We start from the raw sequence: 14120 nt of genomic DNA on the forward strand, positions 1-14120 counted from the left end.
GAATCAATCATAAAGTAACATGGAGACAATATATTTATTTGTATTAATTGTACAACTCAATAGCGATACTAAATCACTATTACTTCTGTGTATATCATACTGTGTCATATTGTGTGAAGGTATGGGGGTCAACCTATAAAACACTCATAAACACACTTGTTACAAAAACAAGCTCTACGTATCATTAATAAAGTTGGTTTTCATGAGCACACAAACCCCCCAGGTAGCCAGCGGACTCGGCTGTGTCATTTATTCCCAAAACTAAGGAGAATTCAAAGACAGATTTCAATACGTAAAGATGTTCATGTAAAGATTCAAAGGTGTCACAACTTGTCAATATTTCCATTTGACGAAAAGGTCCCAGGTATAAAGATGTGGAATCGTTTTTTTGTTAATATTCACTAAAGATCTTCCTAAAATATAGTCTCAGCTGTTGATGACTTATGTTTTAGGATTGTAATCACACGTGTTCGTAGGCTTCCATTCCTGAGAAACGAAAGCGAAGGACCGTTTGTTAAAATGTCACACCTGAACTACACGCTACAACGGGACGGTGAACCTATAAAGCTGCGTGGCCAACATCTTATCACTTACACCAGAGAAGCCGAAGCAGCATCAACAGCAAGAACCAGCCACACTAACTTGTTGAAACAGCTGAATGATGAGGTGAGTAGCTGTTTCTATTTTATTGATTTAATATCGTATCATTGTGTCCTAGAGCCCAAACATATTGTCATTAAGTTCATTAGTAGTTCCTTGCTATATTCCCAAATTTCTGTCTTTACTTCGTTGATCTCTCCGGTGTTTCATTTATCCTGTTTTTTTAGACACTATCAAAGGGAATCAAGAAAAAATGTTCAACTTATTCTTAACAAGTATTACTTTTCAGTAGTTTTCTCTAAATTGTATTTTTTCTTACTCCATTTGTCTTGGCTCACACCATTTCACTAGTTTCCTTTCTTACCTACTTGACTCCTACTTCCTACCCGGTTAATCCTTATTTTGTCTTTCCTTTCTTACTTACTTGACTCCTACTTCCTACCCGGTTAATCCTTAATTTTTCTTGCCTGCCACACCTATTTCTTCCATCCTCAAACTTCCTACTACCTTTCTTTAATAATATTCATTTGATACTCTGCTCACCTCGGGTTTTATTTCAGCCTTTGTTTTTGTCTTGCCATTTTATTATATTTTGTCGATTCTTATGCCTCTTTTTTATCCATTCCTTCCTCCCACTGTCCCATTGCCTTCATTTCTCACTCGTCCACTCATTTGGCTTCCTTTGTCGGTTTGTCTGTTTCTTTTTTAAGATGTCCTTCTTCACGTATACTTTCCTCTCCCTACTGTGGGGATTGAACCTCTCTAAGAACACTATTCCCGTCGCCTCCAGCTGGTGGTGCAAAGTAAAAAGAACAAGCCGGCTTAAGTTTAAAATGAAAAATGATTTAATAACTAACAGAAACAAGCTGAGTCATGCAGACGACATAAACAACCAGGTTCAGGGAAGCATTGAAGCTCCTTTCTTTAACATTAGAGAATTCAAACAGCTCCTATTACATCCACATACACTACTTTCATCTTATTTCACTCAGTGAGGAACCTTTGAAGCCAAAAGGACTATTGGAATTCAGCCTGTGGCTTTGTTTGCCAGAAGCAGGCCTCTTTGTGTCTGGGGGTGTTCACGTTCCCTTTACAGCCTTCAGCGATTGGCTGTAATCCCAACAGTAGCCCCGCCCAGTCTGTTACCTGTTGGACTTGTTCTCTCTCTCTGGCTCCTTCTTGTGGTCAATTCTGAAACCGCTCGCTTCCTTAACTTAACTTCATTAATAATAACGTAATAAGACAAAACATCATTTAACTTTTCACACCACGGTATTAAAAAATATTTAAAAAAACATAAAAATAAAAAAATATATAACATCACACATAATATCATTATTACCACTAGTCGTGCTTGTACTTCTTCAATTACTGACACTACCATACTTTTTCTTGTTGTTTGTTTGCTTCCTACAGCATTCAACACTGCTAACTCCATTTCTTTCTTCCTCCCTTCCTCAATATAAAATGATGATAATACAGCAGGCTTTTGAGGATATTATATTAACCGGTGATATATTTAAATATTTGTCATTCTTATTCCACATCAGTGCTGATCAGAGTCAAACAACACTGAGGTCCAAACTGGAGGCCCTGCAGTGTCATTTTACCTGGATTCTGGAGCCCAGCAAGATCAACCTTGTACTTCACCGCGACAAGCTGGACGAGATCGGAACGGAGGAAGGAAACAGCTGGCTGGGTCACATCTACAACCTGAGGGGCTTCATTCAGTGCAAGCTGGGCTCCACCGAAGATGCCCTGAGTTTCTTCCTCCAGGCTGCAGAGGCCTTCGGCCAGATGAGAAGGGCAGGGGAAGGTCCCTGGTTGGTGGTGAATTACGGGAACCTGGCTTGGCTGCACCACCTCCTGGGAGACCAAGCAGAGAGTGAGGCTTACCTTTCAAAGGTTGACACCCTAAAGAAGAAATACCCAACTCCATCAGAGGACGAGCTCCATGCAGAACTCTACGCTGAAAAAGCCTGGACCCTGATGATCCTCGACATAGAACGAGAGCTGGTGTCAGATTACTTCCAGAAAGCCATCAAGATGCAGCCAGACATGGTGGAGTGAAACACCAGTCACGTCATCGGGTTAGCGAGGGCTTTTGTTCGAGGCAGCACAAAGATGGAGGCTGACATCTTGGATAAAATGCGAGACGCCAAGGAACAGGATCCAGAGAACTTGTACCTCGCTGCTTACGACATTCAGATACGTGCAACGAAGAGGCAAGACGTTGCAGACGAAGCACGTCCATCCATCCATCCATTGTCAAACCGCTTATCCTGCACACAGGGTCGCGGGGGGGCTGGAGTCCATCCCAGCCAACTTCGGGCAATAGACAGGGTACATCCTGGATTGGTCGCCAGCCAATCGCAGGGCTACACAGAGACAAACAACCATTCACACTCCGATTCACACATCTACGGGCAATTTAAAGTCCCCAATCAACCTGATCCCAGAGCATGTCTTTGGACTGTGGGAGGAAGCCGGAGAACCCGGAGAGAACCCACGCAGACACGGGGAGAACATGCAGACTCCACACAGAAAGGCCACTGGGCGGAATTGAACCCAGGACCTTCTTGCTGTGAGGCAACAGTGCTAACCACCAAGACGAAGCACGTGAGTTAGCCAAAAGGGTTTCAATAAACCCCGTCAGCAGCTACAGTGAGATGAGAGCAATACTTCATGTTTACAGAACCTGTAGATTAATTGATGAGGCCATTCTTTTGGCAGCAAAGGCGGTGGAAAACAATCCAGATCAGCGTTATCTCAAGAAATTTGCTGCACTAACTCTCAAATGGAAGATTGTTTTTTTCAGCGACAGTGGCGTCGATAAACGCATGGTTGACAGAGCAGTCATTCTCCACAAGGAGGTGGTTTCTCTTTACCCAGATTCTGCACTTGTGGAGGAAATGGACCTCGCAGATATATATTCAAAGTCCAAACACAGACAGGATGAAGCCAAACGTTTGTTCCAACAACTGCTAGAAAGGGAGCTGGAACCTGCAGAGAAACAGGTGCTTTACAACCACTACGCTAAACATCTTTTCTTTGATCTGAAAGATTACAACAAGTCAATAGAATATAACATGAAGGCAGCAAAGATACCGATAAATTCCTTCTATCGTGAGAGCAGCATTAAAGCTCTGGTGAAGATGAAAAATAAAGGCAGGAGCCCAAAGTGCAGAGAAATAGAGGAGTTTCTGGAAAACCTGCAAGAGGCTGTGTAAATCCTTTTTTTTCGTGGAAGGAGGTTAAAAGCAACATGAGAATTTGGTTGAACAGAGTAATATAATTTGTACACATGACAATAAAGATCTTCAATCAATTAAACTTTCAAAAACACACAAAAAGATGTCTTTATTTTATGACAAATGTCAGGTCAGAGGGTGAAGTTCCTTCTTAACATACTGTAACCGTGATGGAGCTACTACCGCCGGGTGCGTTGAAGGATGCACGGGTCTACTTAATAATATACTTTTGTGGCTTCGGTGCTCCACTCTTCGGCCTTGCCCCAGAGCGTCCGCTCCAGTCTCTCCTTTCTCCAAGTCCTGCTCACTGATTTCACAGGGGAGACAATCAGTCAGGATGTTGTTCAGATGTACTTCTTAAATACCTGCTGGCACCGTTCCCTGAACCACTCCCCCGCTCGCCGCTCTGCAGCTGAGCTAACCACACCACGCCACCACACATACAGAAACACATTTTTAAAATAACTGTGTCTTATTTGGGGCCATTGGGGGCAATATGACCCTCAAATATATACATCTTTGTTTTATTTCTAAACTTGAGTAATCAGTAAACCTTCCAAAAACACACAAAAAATATGAAGAATTAGGGTCTTTATTTTATGACAAATGTCACGTCAGAGGGTGAAGTTCCTTCTTAATATACAGAAACATAGCGATCAATGAAGGCCAGAACTTTATGGCAATACTTAAATCAGATTGCATCCTCTCGAATGGTTGGAACCAAAAGATCGAGGCTGAAAGGCTGCCGATGGAGTGAGTGATTGGAAACAGGTGCATTCACACTGCTGAAACCGGAGATCAGTGGTCCAACATCTGAAGTGGAAATTACTTGGGGGGGGAAAAAAAAGGAGGAAACAGAGATCAATCGTTTTCTCTTCTTAGTTAGCCATCCCGCATACTTCAGTCATGTAAAATAGAAGACAAAAAGATGAATGCATGAGTCACCTCTCGCCACAAAAACTGCAACTTACCGTCAGCATTTGGGCTATGCTAACGCTGTCTCCCCCTTCTTGGAATCAAAGGACATTTTTTGCAATTTCTTTTCATACCGTCTCTGATCTATATTTAATATCTAATACACTGGACACTTTATTGTTGTCTTTCGCACTTGTGTACTTGTTTGTCTATTGTTTGCACCAACCTGACTGATCCAGAATATTTTTAATGGACAATTTGCCTCAGATTTGGACCAATAGTATGAGTACTTTGGATATCTGCACTGGATGTTCATGCCCCACCGCCCGAACAAAATTGTACATGTTGAATTTTGTGACTCCATCTATGCTTTTTCAAATAATTGAACAAAAAAATTTCAATCACTTACAAATAATCAGATTGCTCCATCAGCCAAAAACAAATCAAATATACAAACCATATTGTAAGTTTTATCTGTGCAAAAAGAACAAATATTTGGCCGAAAAAAGTTTATTGGGGTTGTAATTAACCTGAATTCCAGTGAATGTGCAACATGTGCAAAATAAAAACAAATGAGTGTGGATATGTATGGGCCATCTCTCAATACTCACAAAATCTCACGTTTTATCAGTATTGATGGCTGCAATAAGCCTGCTTTTCACAACAAATCACACATTCACTCTAAATGGTAATTTGCATATTCCAGAACGCCTCACTGTGACTCCAGAGAAACCACCTCGGGCGAAAGAACGTTTCCACCTTCCATGTTCCATGTTCCATGTTCCATGTTCCATGTTCCAAGTTCCATGTTCCATGTTCTGTTCTCCGCAGCATAAGAACACACGCTGGCAAATTCAGTCAGTTAGTTGCCAGCCTTGGAACTGCACACACACACAGAAGTTTTTGCAATGTGGGCACGTCTATCTGCGTTTTTCGGCCACCACAAAGCCGACAACGTACCCGCAACCAAAAGAGCTCGAGGTAAGTGAGGAATCCAGACAGACGTCTGCGTTAACTGGTGTTGAGCGTTTATTGGACTTGTCAGCTGGAGAAGGCTGGGTACCTTGAGTAAACCTCTGAGTAAACCTCTGGTTCCTACTGTCGGGACCTTTTTCTTACTGTTTCTTTTGCGTCTGAGGCGTGAAAAGATAAAAGAAGACCGTTTTAATGCAGTTGGTGACTTTAATTCACTACAAAATGAATGTTCCTTTCTGTTTTTGCTCATCTAGATGAGGATACACAAGAAGAAGAGGCTCGAGGGGCCCTCGACCACTCTCACGTTGATTCAACGTCCGCCTCAGCAGACACAGGTAAGCCAATCTGTCAAACTGCTGCTGGAGATGCTTCCCATCATCAGTTCAATAAACATTTGGTGTATTTATCTAGATAAACTTCAATCCCCTCTTCCTACTAATAATACATTTTCAGATGCATTGGTTTTCCCTCAGGATTTTAAATATCTCTCTCATATTATTTCAACAGTGGTTTCGTAATTTGTTTTACTGATATGTTAAAACCTGAGACCATAATATTCCCCTTATTAAAAAACTCATGCCGACATTGTAATCCCAGCAAGTTAAAATAGAAAACAACCAAGGGACGATGTTGGGCAATATTGAGAAGACACGTATGTGAAGTTAATTTGTAAATCGAGGGGGCACACATGAAATTTAGAAGTATTATTCGGCAGAGTTGTTAGGTTATTTCTCCCATATTGGGCATTTTTGGGAGGATCTGGTAGAAATGATCAAATATTCCTTTAAAGAAGATTTAGCCGAGCAGAAAAGACACGCTGTCTTGTTGTCAATGTCTTTTTGCTTGTCTGTAGTCGTTGGCAGGAGAGGTGTCAAGAGGAAGGTCACCGCTGCTGAGGGCGGACCAATGAGGAAGAGGAAGAGGAGGCTGGTCACCGAGGACAGCGAAGACAGCGAGCACAGCGAGGAGGAGGCCAAACAAAGTCAGTAGTTTTAGGCTTTATTACGTTCAGTGTCAAATTAGAATTGGTAATACCATCGTAGGATGGGTAGAGTTTAGTTGACATAAAGTCGCTGTCACTCACAAATGTATTAAAACAGCATGTTTGGGTCTGCAGGAGGATGGCTATCGTATTTTCCGTTTTTCGGCCACCGCAAAAGAGCTCGAGGTAAGTGAGGAATCCAGACAGACGTCTGCATTAACTGGTGCTGATGGTTTATTGGACTTGCTGGAGAAGGCTGGGTACCTTAAGTAAACCTCTAAGTAAACCTCTGATTCCTACTGTAGTTGTCAGGGTATTTCCCCCATATTGAGAATTTCTGGGAGGATCTGCTAGAAATGATAAAATATTCCTTTAAAGAAGATTTAGCCGAGCAGAAAAGACACACTGTCTTTTTGTTGTTGTTTTTTTTGCTCGTCTGTAGGATGCGACAACGCCTCTGTGGACGGACCGAGGAAGAAGAGGAAGAGGAGGCTGGACGACGAGGACGACGAGGACGGCGAGGACAGCGAGGACGACGAGGACGACAAGGACGGCGAGGAGGAAACCAAACAAAGTCAGTGGTTTTAGGCTTTATTACGTTCAGTGTCAAGTTAAAATTGGTAATACCATCGTAGGATGGGTAGAGTTTAGTTTACATATATATTCGCTGTCACTCACAAATGCTTTGAAACAACATGTTTGTTTCTGCAGAAGAGTTTGAGGCCAAATATATAGAACTGGATCACATCGGGGCAAGAGGACGTGCATCTGTGTATGCCGGCCTCCGCAGAGACGACAACGTACCCGTAAGCGTTACACACACGTTCCCAAACACACACAGAAACACACACTCTCTAACAAAAGTCTTGTTTCCATCTCGTAGGTTGCCATCAAACATATCAGAAATGAAAACGTCTACTGCACACATGTGGTGAGTGAGCAACGCCTTCTACTGTCAGAATGTTCTGTGTTGGAAACTCAGTCTGTGAATGCATCACGGAGGAACCGCTCTGATCCTCAACTCTCGCGTGACGTTACAGGACGACAAAGGGAACGTGATCCCCACAGAGGTCGCCGTCATGTTGAAGCTGGCGGCCGAATCGGATGGGACATCGTCACACGTGTCCCTGCTGGACTGGTACCAGTTGGTGGGGGAGCTTGTGCTGGTGATGGAGAGGCCGATGCCCGCTGAGAATTATAATAACTATCTCCCGTACAATAAATTCTATGTGAAGAATGAAGAAGACGTCAAGGTGAGGCGCTGTGATCAGCTCAGAGGCACAGCGATGAAAGCGTGTCGACGCATCTTCCTCTGATCCCTCGCCTCTCTCCTTTTGTCCGTTAGATCATCCTGAGGCAGCTGGTCGATGCAGCGCTCGATCTGGAGAGCAAGAACGTTTTCCACCGGGACATAAAGGCGGAGAACATGCTGATTGAGACGCGCTCGGACTTCCCGCGGGTTCGCCTCATCAGCTTTGGAGTTAGCTGTTTTGATGATAAAAGACAGACTTACGAGGACTTTTACGGTAAGATGTCCGGCTCTTGCTCCCGTTCTTCACCAACCCATCTGTGACTTTTACCGTGGAACGAAGCTCCTCATCCTCACTGTTTTGTTTTATTATGTCTGTAATTTCTAGATCTGAAGACCCCAGAGTTCTACCTTGAAAATGGATACAGAGCAGGACCAACCACAGTGTTCCAGATCGGAGTGGTGCTGTATAATGCCCTCCACATGAGGAAAAGGTTCAACACGTTGGCGTTCATTCAAGGATTTCAGTCTCTCCCACCCAAGACCTCCAAATGTAAGAACATTACACACAAACATGTCGAGAGACACAAATCTGCTCCTTTCATTTCACATTCCGATGATGGTCCTCACCTTTCTTCTCTTTCTCTCTCCAGCCTGCAAGGACTTCCTCCTGATGTGCCTGAGAGTCAATCCCAACAACCGTCCAACGCTGGAGCAGCTCAGGAATCACCAGTGGCTCAGATAATGCCATAAGACCTACCCCCTACCCTTACCCCCTTCCCCCTAACCCTACCCCCTACCGCCTACCCACTACCCCCTACCCCCTTCCCCCTACCCTTACCCCCTTCCCCCTAACCCTACCCCCTACCGCCTACCCCCTACCCCCTTCCCCCAAACCCCTACCCTTACCCCCTTCCCCTTCCCCCTAACCCCTACCCACTACCCCCTACCCCCTACCCTTCCCCCCTTCCCCCTAACCCCTACCCCCTACCGCCTACCCACTACCCCCTACCCTTACCCCCTTCCCCCTAACCCCTACCCCCTTCCCCCTAACCCCTAACCCCTACCCTTACCCCCTTCCCCCTACCCCCTTCCCCCTAACCTTACCCCCTTCCCCCTACCCCCTTCCCCCTAACCCCTACCCCCTACCGCCTACCCACTACCCCCTACCCCCTTCCCCCTAACCCCTACCCTTACCCCCTTACCCGCTTACCCCTAACCCTAACCCCCCCCCCCTTAACATAATTACATAATTAAACAATAAAAATGTTTTATATAATAACCAAATTAATTTCTCTGTTCTTTAGACCACAAATAATTAGCATTCTTTTTTGTTTTTATTACTTTTTGACTTATGTTAAACTACAATGTTCTTGAGTTAATGAGTGCATGTATACACAACACACATGCAAGTTTGATTGTGCTTCAACTATTTAATTTATGCCATCTTACCTTCAAATTTTGACAGAGGAAGAAGAGAAAAACTTTCAAAGTAAATAAGCGTGCTTTAACACACAACATTTTTTATAAGAACTAAGTCAGGCATTTTAAAGCACATACTAATTTGATTCACTACAAATAAACACTCAAACCTCATTTATACGATTCAGGCACAAACAGTGAAAAGGGGAATCAACAATAAGAAAGTTGGACTGAAGATGTCGCTGTTGAAGCATTTTAATCACTATTTCAATCATGTTTTATTTCAGAGAAGAGGAAAATCTATCTTAAAAAATAAACTGCACGTTTAGAAATAGTTTAGTCTTGCTGTTGTTTACGTTTGCATCTCCCCCTTGCCTTTTAAAAACAAAATAGGAGCAACCTCTACTTGTTGACTCTGAGCTTTACGCCACCAGGAAACCTTCTGAGTGTTGTGGCCAGTGGTTGTAGAGGTACTCAACAACCAAACTTAAGCTCAATTTGATGAATTTTTATTTTCACTGTATTTTTACAGTGATGATGAAGTCAATTATGTGGTACTTCTCCCCCTAATGTCAATAAATCTGGATATTAGATAATGGCTAAGAAATCCAAAATGACTGCTGCGCCCCGGCTGCATTCTTAATACAGATAATTCACCTCAATTTATAAATTAGCAAACTACAACAATAACAACAATGTAAATTGTTGATATGTGTTTTGGATAAATAAGCAAGCTATACCTACTAGTACATATGAATAGGTTGACATGGTAATATCAAATTATATTAATATCTTATGAAGTATATAACTTGTGATTATGTCCTGTATCCAAAACATTCCTTCCTGTATTGATATTTCTCAAACATAAATATGAATTAAAGCTTAGGTATAACTTCTAAGCATAGAAAGGAAATGAACTCCTACGGCCGTCAGTCGTCGTTAACCGCGTGGGGGGACGACAGGAATGCCGTTTTGAAAACTTCATCTTTAACATTATTAAGGTTTTAGGTCTTTTCTGACAAACTTTGAGAGGGATCTGATTAATTTGCGAGGAGAAGGGCATCAATCAATAGTTACATAATAATTCCACTTCAGGTTGATAGTATACCACCTCCAGGTGTCACTCAGTGATAATCAGGTCATTGTGATTTAGCATTTGAAAGTTAAAGCCACTCAAAATGTCATACATGAGCCAACTTCATTCAAAATCTTTCACCAGTTAACTTCTGGTCAATTTCAGATTATATTGAAAAAGGAAACATGATAGTTTCAATACAGATTAATAGTACACATCCCCAAGGTGTGACTCATGGATAAATAAAAGGAAACTATGAATAGTTACACAGTAATTCCACGTAAGGCAGAGAGTACACATCCCCAAAGTGTGACTCATGGATAACCAGGATATTCTGATGGACCATTCCAATATTAAAGCCTCTCAAAATACCATAAATGAGCCAAAATCTCAATCACTACAGACTACATCTGGTCAATTTCAGCACTGTCTCACGCCTCACAGCAAGAAGGTCCTGGTCCTGTCTGCGTGGAGTCTGCATGTTCTCCCCGTGTCTGCATGGCTTCTCTCTGTGTACTCCGCCTTCCTCCCACTCTGCAAAGACTTGCTCTGGGGATCAGGTTGATTAGTAACTGTAAATTGCCCGTAGCTGTGTGGATGTGAGTGTGAAAGGTTGTTTGTCTCTGTGTCAGGCCTGTGCGACCAATCCAAGGTGGGATTGACTCCAACCCCTCCGCGAGGTGAGTAGCTGTTTCTTTTTTATTGATTGATAGAGCCCAAACATATTGTTATTATGTTTATTTGATAGAATGTTGCTAATTCCTTGCTCCTTTCCTACCTTTCTGTCTTTACTTCGTTGATCTCTCCAGTGTTTCATTTATCCTCTTTTTTTGGACAAATCAAAGGGGATTTAGGAAAAAAGTATTACTTATCAGTTGTTTTCTCTAAATTGTATTTTTTCTTACTACATTTGTCTTGGCTCACACCATTTCACTACTTTCCTTTCCTACTGGACTCCTACTTCCTACCCCTTTAATCCTTAATTTTTCTTTCTTGCCTACCACACCTTTTTCTTCCATCCCCAAAATTCCTCCTACCTTTCATTAATAATATTCATTTCATACCTGGACCCCTGACTGCGTCTGTAACGAGGCGACGGAGAACGGCGAGGCCGGTCGTTGTCACGGTAACCGTCACGGCGTCTGTGGGGCTCTGGGGTTTGGAGTCGCTCCGGCTGCAGGTGGAAGAAACAAACGATATGAGATGAAATGGGCTCAGAGTGTAACGAACACCACCATGTTCTTGTGGTCCATAAAAGACGGACACGTCTTCAATCAGAAGAGGTTCCTTGACAAAAACGGAATATAAAAAACGTGATTGATTGTAACCGGCCCTTTAAGATTATTTTCAATTTCAATGACTTTAACATCTCAGCCTCCTCAAGGACGTGTCTTTTCCGTAATACAAGCACATACACACACACACACACACACACACACACACACACGCACACAGAGTCAGGGTTGTGGGCACATGAATCAAGTGGCGTCTGTGAACAGATGAGCCTGAACCTACCTGGAGGCGGGGCAGAATGATGTCACACATCCTCTCTGCATGAAGAAGCTCATCCATGAACTCGTCCACGTGCATCAACTCAAATCCTAAAACAAAAGACTAAATAGTTGATGAAACATCCACCACATAGTCAGTGCTTGTTTCATACTCGTACGGTGGCCCTGAAGTGCAAAACGCAACGGCAAATAGGAAAACACAACGACATTAAGTTCTTTTGGAAAGGGTAGGGCCTTATAGCAGGAAGCAGAGGACCCTCTTAATCCGAAGCCTTTCCCCGCGACGGAAAGTGACATGGCGGATTCAAATTACCGTGACTCCTTAACTATTCTTAAACTGAGAAATTCCGCTTCCTAGATATTATGGCAATCAATAAATCAGTGGCGGGACCGAGAGGCTGTGATGAGGGGGGGGAGTGAGCGCAGCAGAAAGTCACGGAGAGATGCCGATGTTTTACGAGTGTCCGACTAGTGTTTCACCATTGTTTTACCGGTGTTTTGTTGTTCAATTATATTTAGGTGTTGTAAATAAAAGTAAATAAAAGGGGGGGTACCGCGGACGCTACGGGGTGGCGGGGGTTGTGTTTTGCACTTCAGGACCACCGTATACTCGTACTCTAAATGCAACCTGAAATTAGATTTTGGTCAGATTAGTGAACCAAAAAATAAGTGTGATTTTTATTATTATCTTTAGGAACACCAAACCGCTGCAGGCAGCATAGCGTCATGATGCAGGTGTCTCCAGGTAGCCATGGTAATAGTCCTTACCGAAACACGTCGGACTGCCTGGTCAGGAATCTACAAACTTGTGACTGTGTTTAAAATAATACACGTGACATCTTGACATTCTAATAATATGAGAAGTTTGGGCAGATCTGGCATGTTTGGTTCCGAATACTCAAGCCATGTGTTGCATGATCAAGGATGTAACCACGCATTCTTTGGGGGGGTCGTGTCTCATGATCTAGTCTTGGTTTGATGTTAATGCATCATGTCTTAACATAAAGAAAATAACATTCATGCTCTTTGGAAATCAAAAAGAATTGGATCGGGATATTGAATTAAAAATCTGAGATAAAAAAAAAAGATAAAATTAAAGGAGAATAAATTCCTTCGCGTAGGAATCAATCATAAAGTAACATGGAGACAATATATTGATTTTTATTAATTGTACAAGTCAATAGCGATGCAAAATCACTATTACTTCTGTGTATATCATACTGTGTTATATTGTGTGAAGTTGTGGGGGTCAACCTATAAAACACTCATAAACACTCTTTTTACAAAAACAAGCTCTACGTATCATTAATAAAGTTGGTTTTTATGAGCACACAAACCCCCCAGGTAGCCAGCGGACTCGGCTGTGTCATTTATTCCCGAAACTAAGGAGAATTCAATGACAGATTTCAATACGTAAAGATGTTCATGTAAAGATTCAAAGGTGTCACAACTTGTCAATATTTCCATTTGACGAAAAGGTCCCAGGTATGAAGATGTGGAATCGTTTTTTTGTTAATATTCACTAAAGATCTTCCTAAAATATAGTCTCAGCTTTTGATGACTTATGTTTTAGGATTGTAATCACACGTGTTCGTAGGCTTCCATTCCTGAGAAACGAAAGCGAAGGACCGTTTGTTAAAGTGTCACACCTGAACTACACGCTACAACGGGACGGTGAACCTATAAAGCTGCGTGGCCAACATCTTATCACTTACACCAGAGAAGCCGAAGCAGCATCAACAGCAAGAACCAGCCAAGGGTCGGAAGGGTTGTAACAAAAAGATTGAGGCTGACAAACATGTATTATTGGGCTCTTTGTGTTTAGACAGTATTCAGTAACTTATGGCTTATGTTCTTCAATAAAGTATTTGGTATTGAAACTCCAGTCCAGTCTTGAATCTGTGCTATCACCATAACAACATACAAACAAGGAATGCCAAAGAAAAAAGAAAACCACTAAGTTGAAGAAATCTGTCTAGTTGTATTTAAGACCTTTGTAAAGCTCCTGAACTGATGAGATTAGATAGAACGAATAGGAAAGATTCACTCTGGAGTTTCCAGAAGGCTAAAAAGACCTCCTACACAGTAGATCTGTGCATTAACCATTTAGGTTTTTACATTTTGAGATGATTTTGCAGGT

At 42.4% G+C, this 14120-nt stretch overlaps 2 protein-coding genes and 1 pseudogene across 4 annotated transcripts in view; 2 read left to right on the top strand and 1 right to left on the bottom strand.

The window, feature by feature from the left end:
• The window catches only part of LOC120823611 (pre-mRNA-splicing factor 38A), a 38154-nt gene that overhangs the window by 15469 nt on the left and 8565 nt on the right, over nucleotides 1-14120 (bottom strand). The window contains exon 6 of one of the 2 annotated variants that reach the window (XM_078107960.1): nucleotides 11488-11643. The exons of the other annotated variant lie outside the window; for it this stretch is intronic. Within the exon in view, the coding sequence (XP_077964086.1) occupies nucleotides 11503-11643 (141 nt within the window). The 3' untranslated portion in view covers nucleotides 11488-11502. Of the gene's footprint in view, nucleotides 1-11487; nucleotides 11644-14120 lie in introns of those variants that run through there. 2 annotated transcript variants of the gene reach the window in all.
• LOC120823607 (protein IFIT1 homolog B-like) lies at nucleotides 526-3885 on the top strand (annotated as a pseudogene). The gene is made up of 3 exons (XR_013468568.1): nucleotides 526-666; nucleotides 2151-2848; nucleotides 3211-3885. The product of XR_013468568.1 is annotated as a protein IFIT1 homolog B-like (transcript).
• On the top strand, nucleotides 5570-8796 carry LOC120824078 (serine/threonine-protein kinase pim-2-like). Its single transcript, XM_078107958.1, has 11 exons — nucleotides 5570-5747; nucleotides 5996-6076; nucleotides 6595-6723; nucleotides 6859-6909; nucleotides 7166-7297; nucleotides 7435-7529; nucleotides 7607-7654; nucleotides 7764-7976; nucleotides 8069-8249; nucleotides 8361-8525; nucleotides 8626-8796. Exons 1-11 carry the CDS (start codon nucleotides 5675-5677, stop codon nucleotides 8715-8717), a joined length of 1260 nt encoding a protein of 419 aa, XP_077964084.1. The 5' UTR covers nucleotides 5570-5674; the 3' UTR covers nucleotides 8718-8796.

This window comes from Gasterosteus aculeatus, chromosome 8 (assembly GCF_964276395.1).
Source record: "Gasterosteus aculeatus chromosome 8, fGasAcu3.hap1.1, whole genome shotgun sequence".
Lineage (NCBI taxonomy): Eukaryota > Metazoa > Chordata > Actinopteri > Perciformes > Gasterosteidae > Gasterosteus > Gasterosteus aculeatus.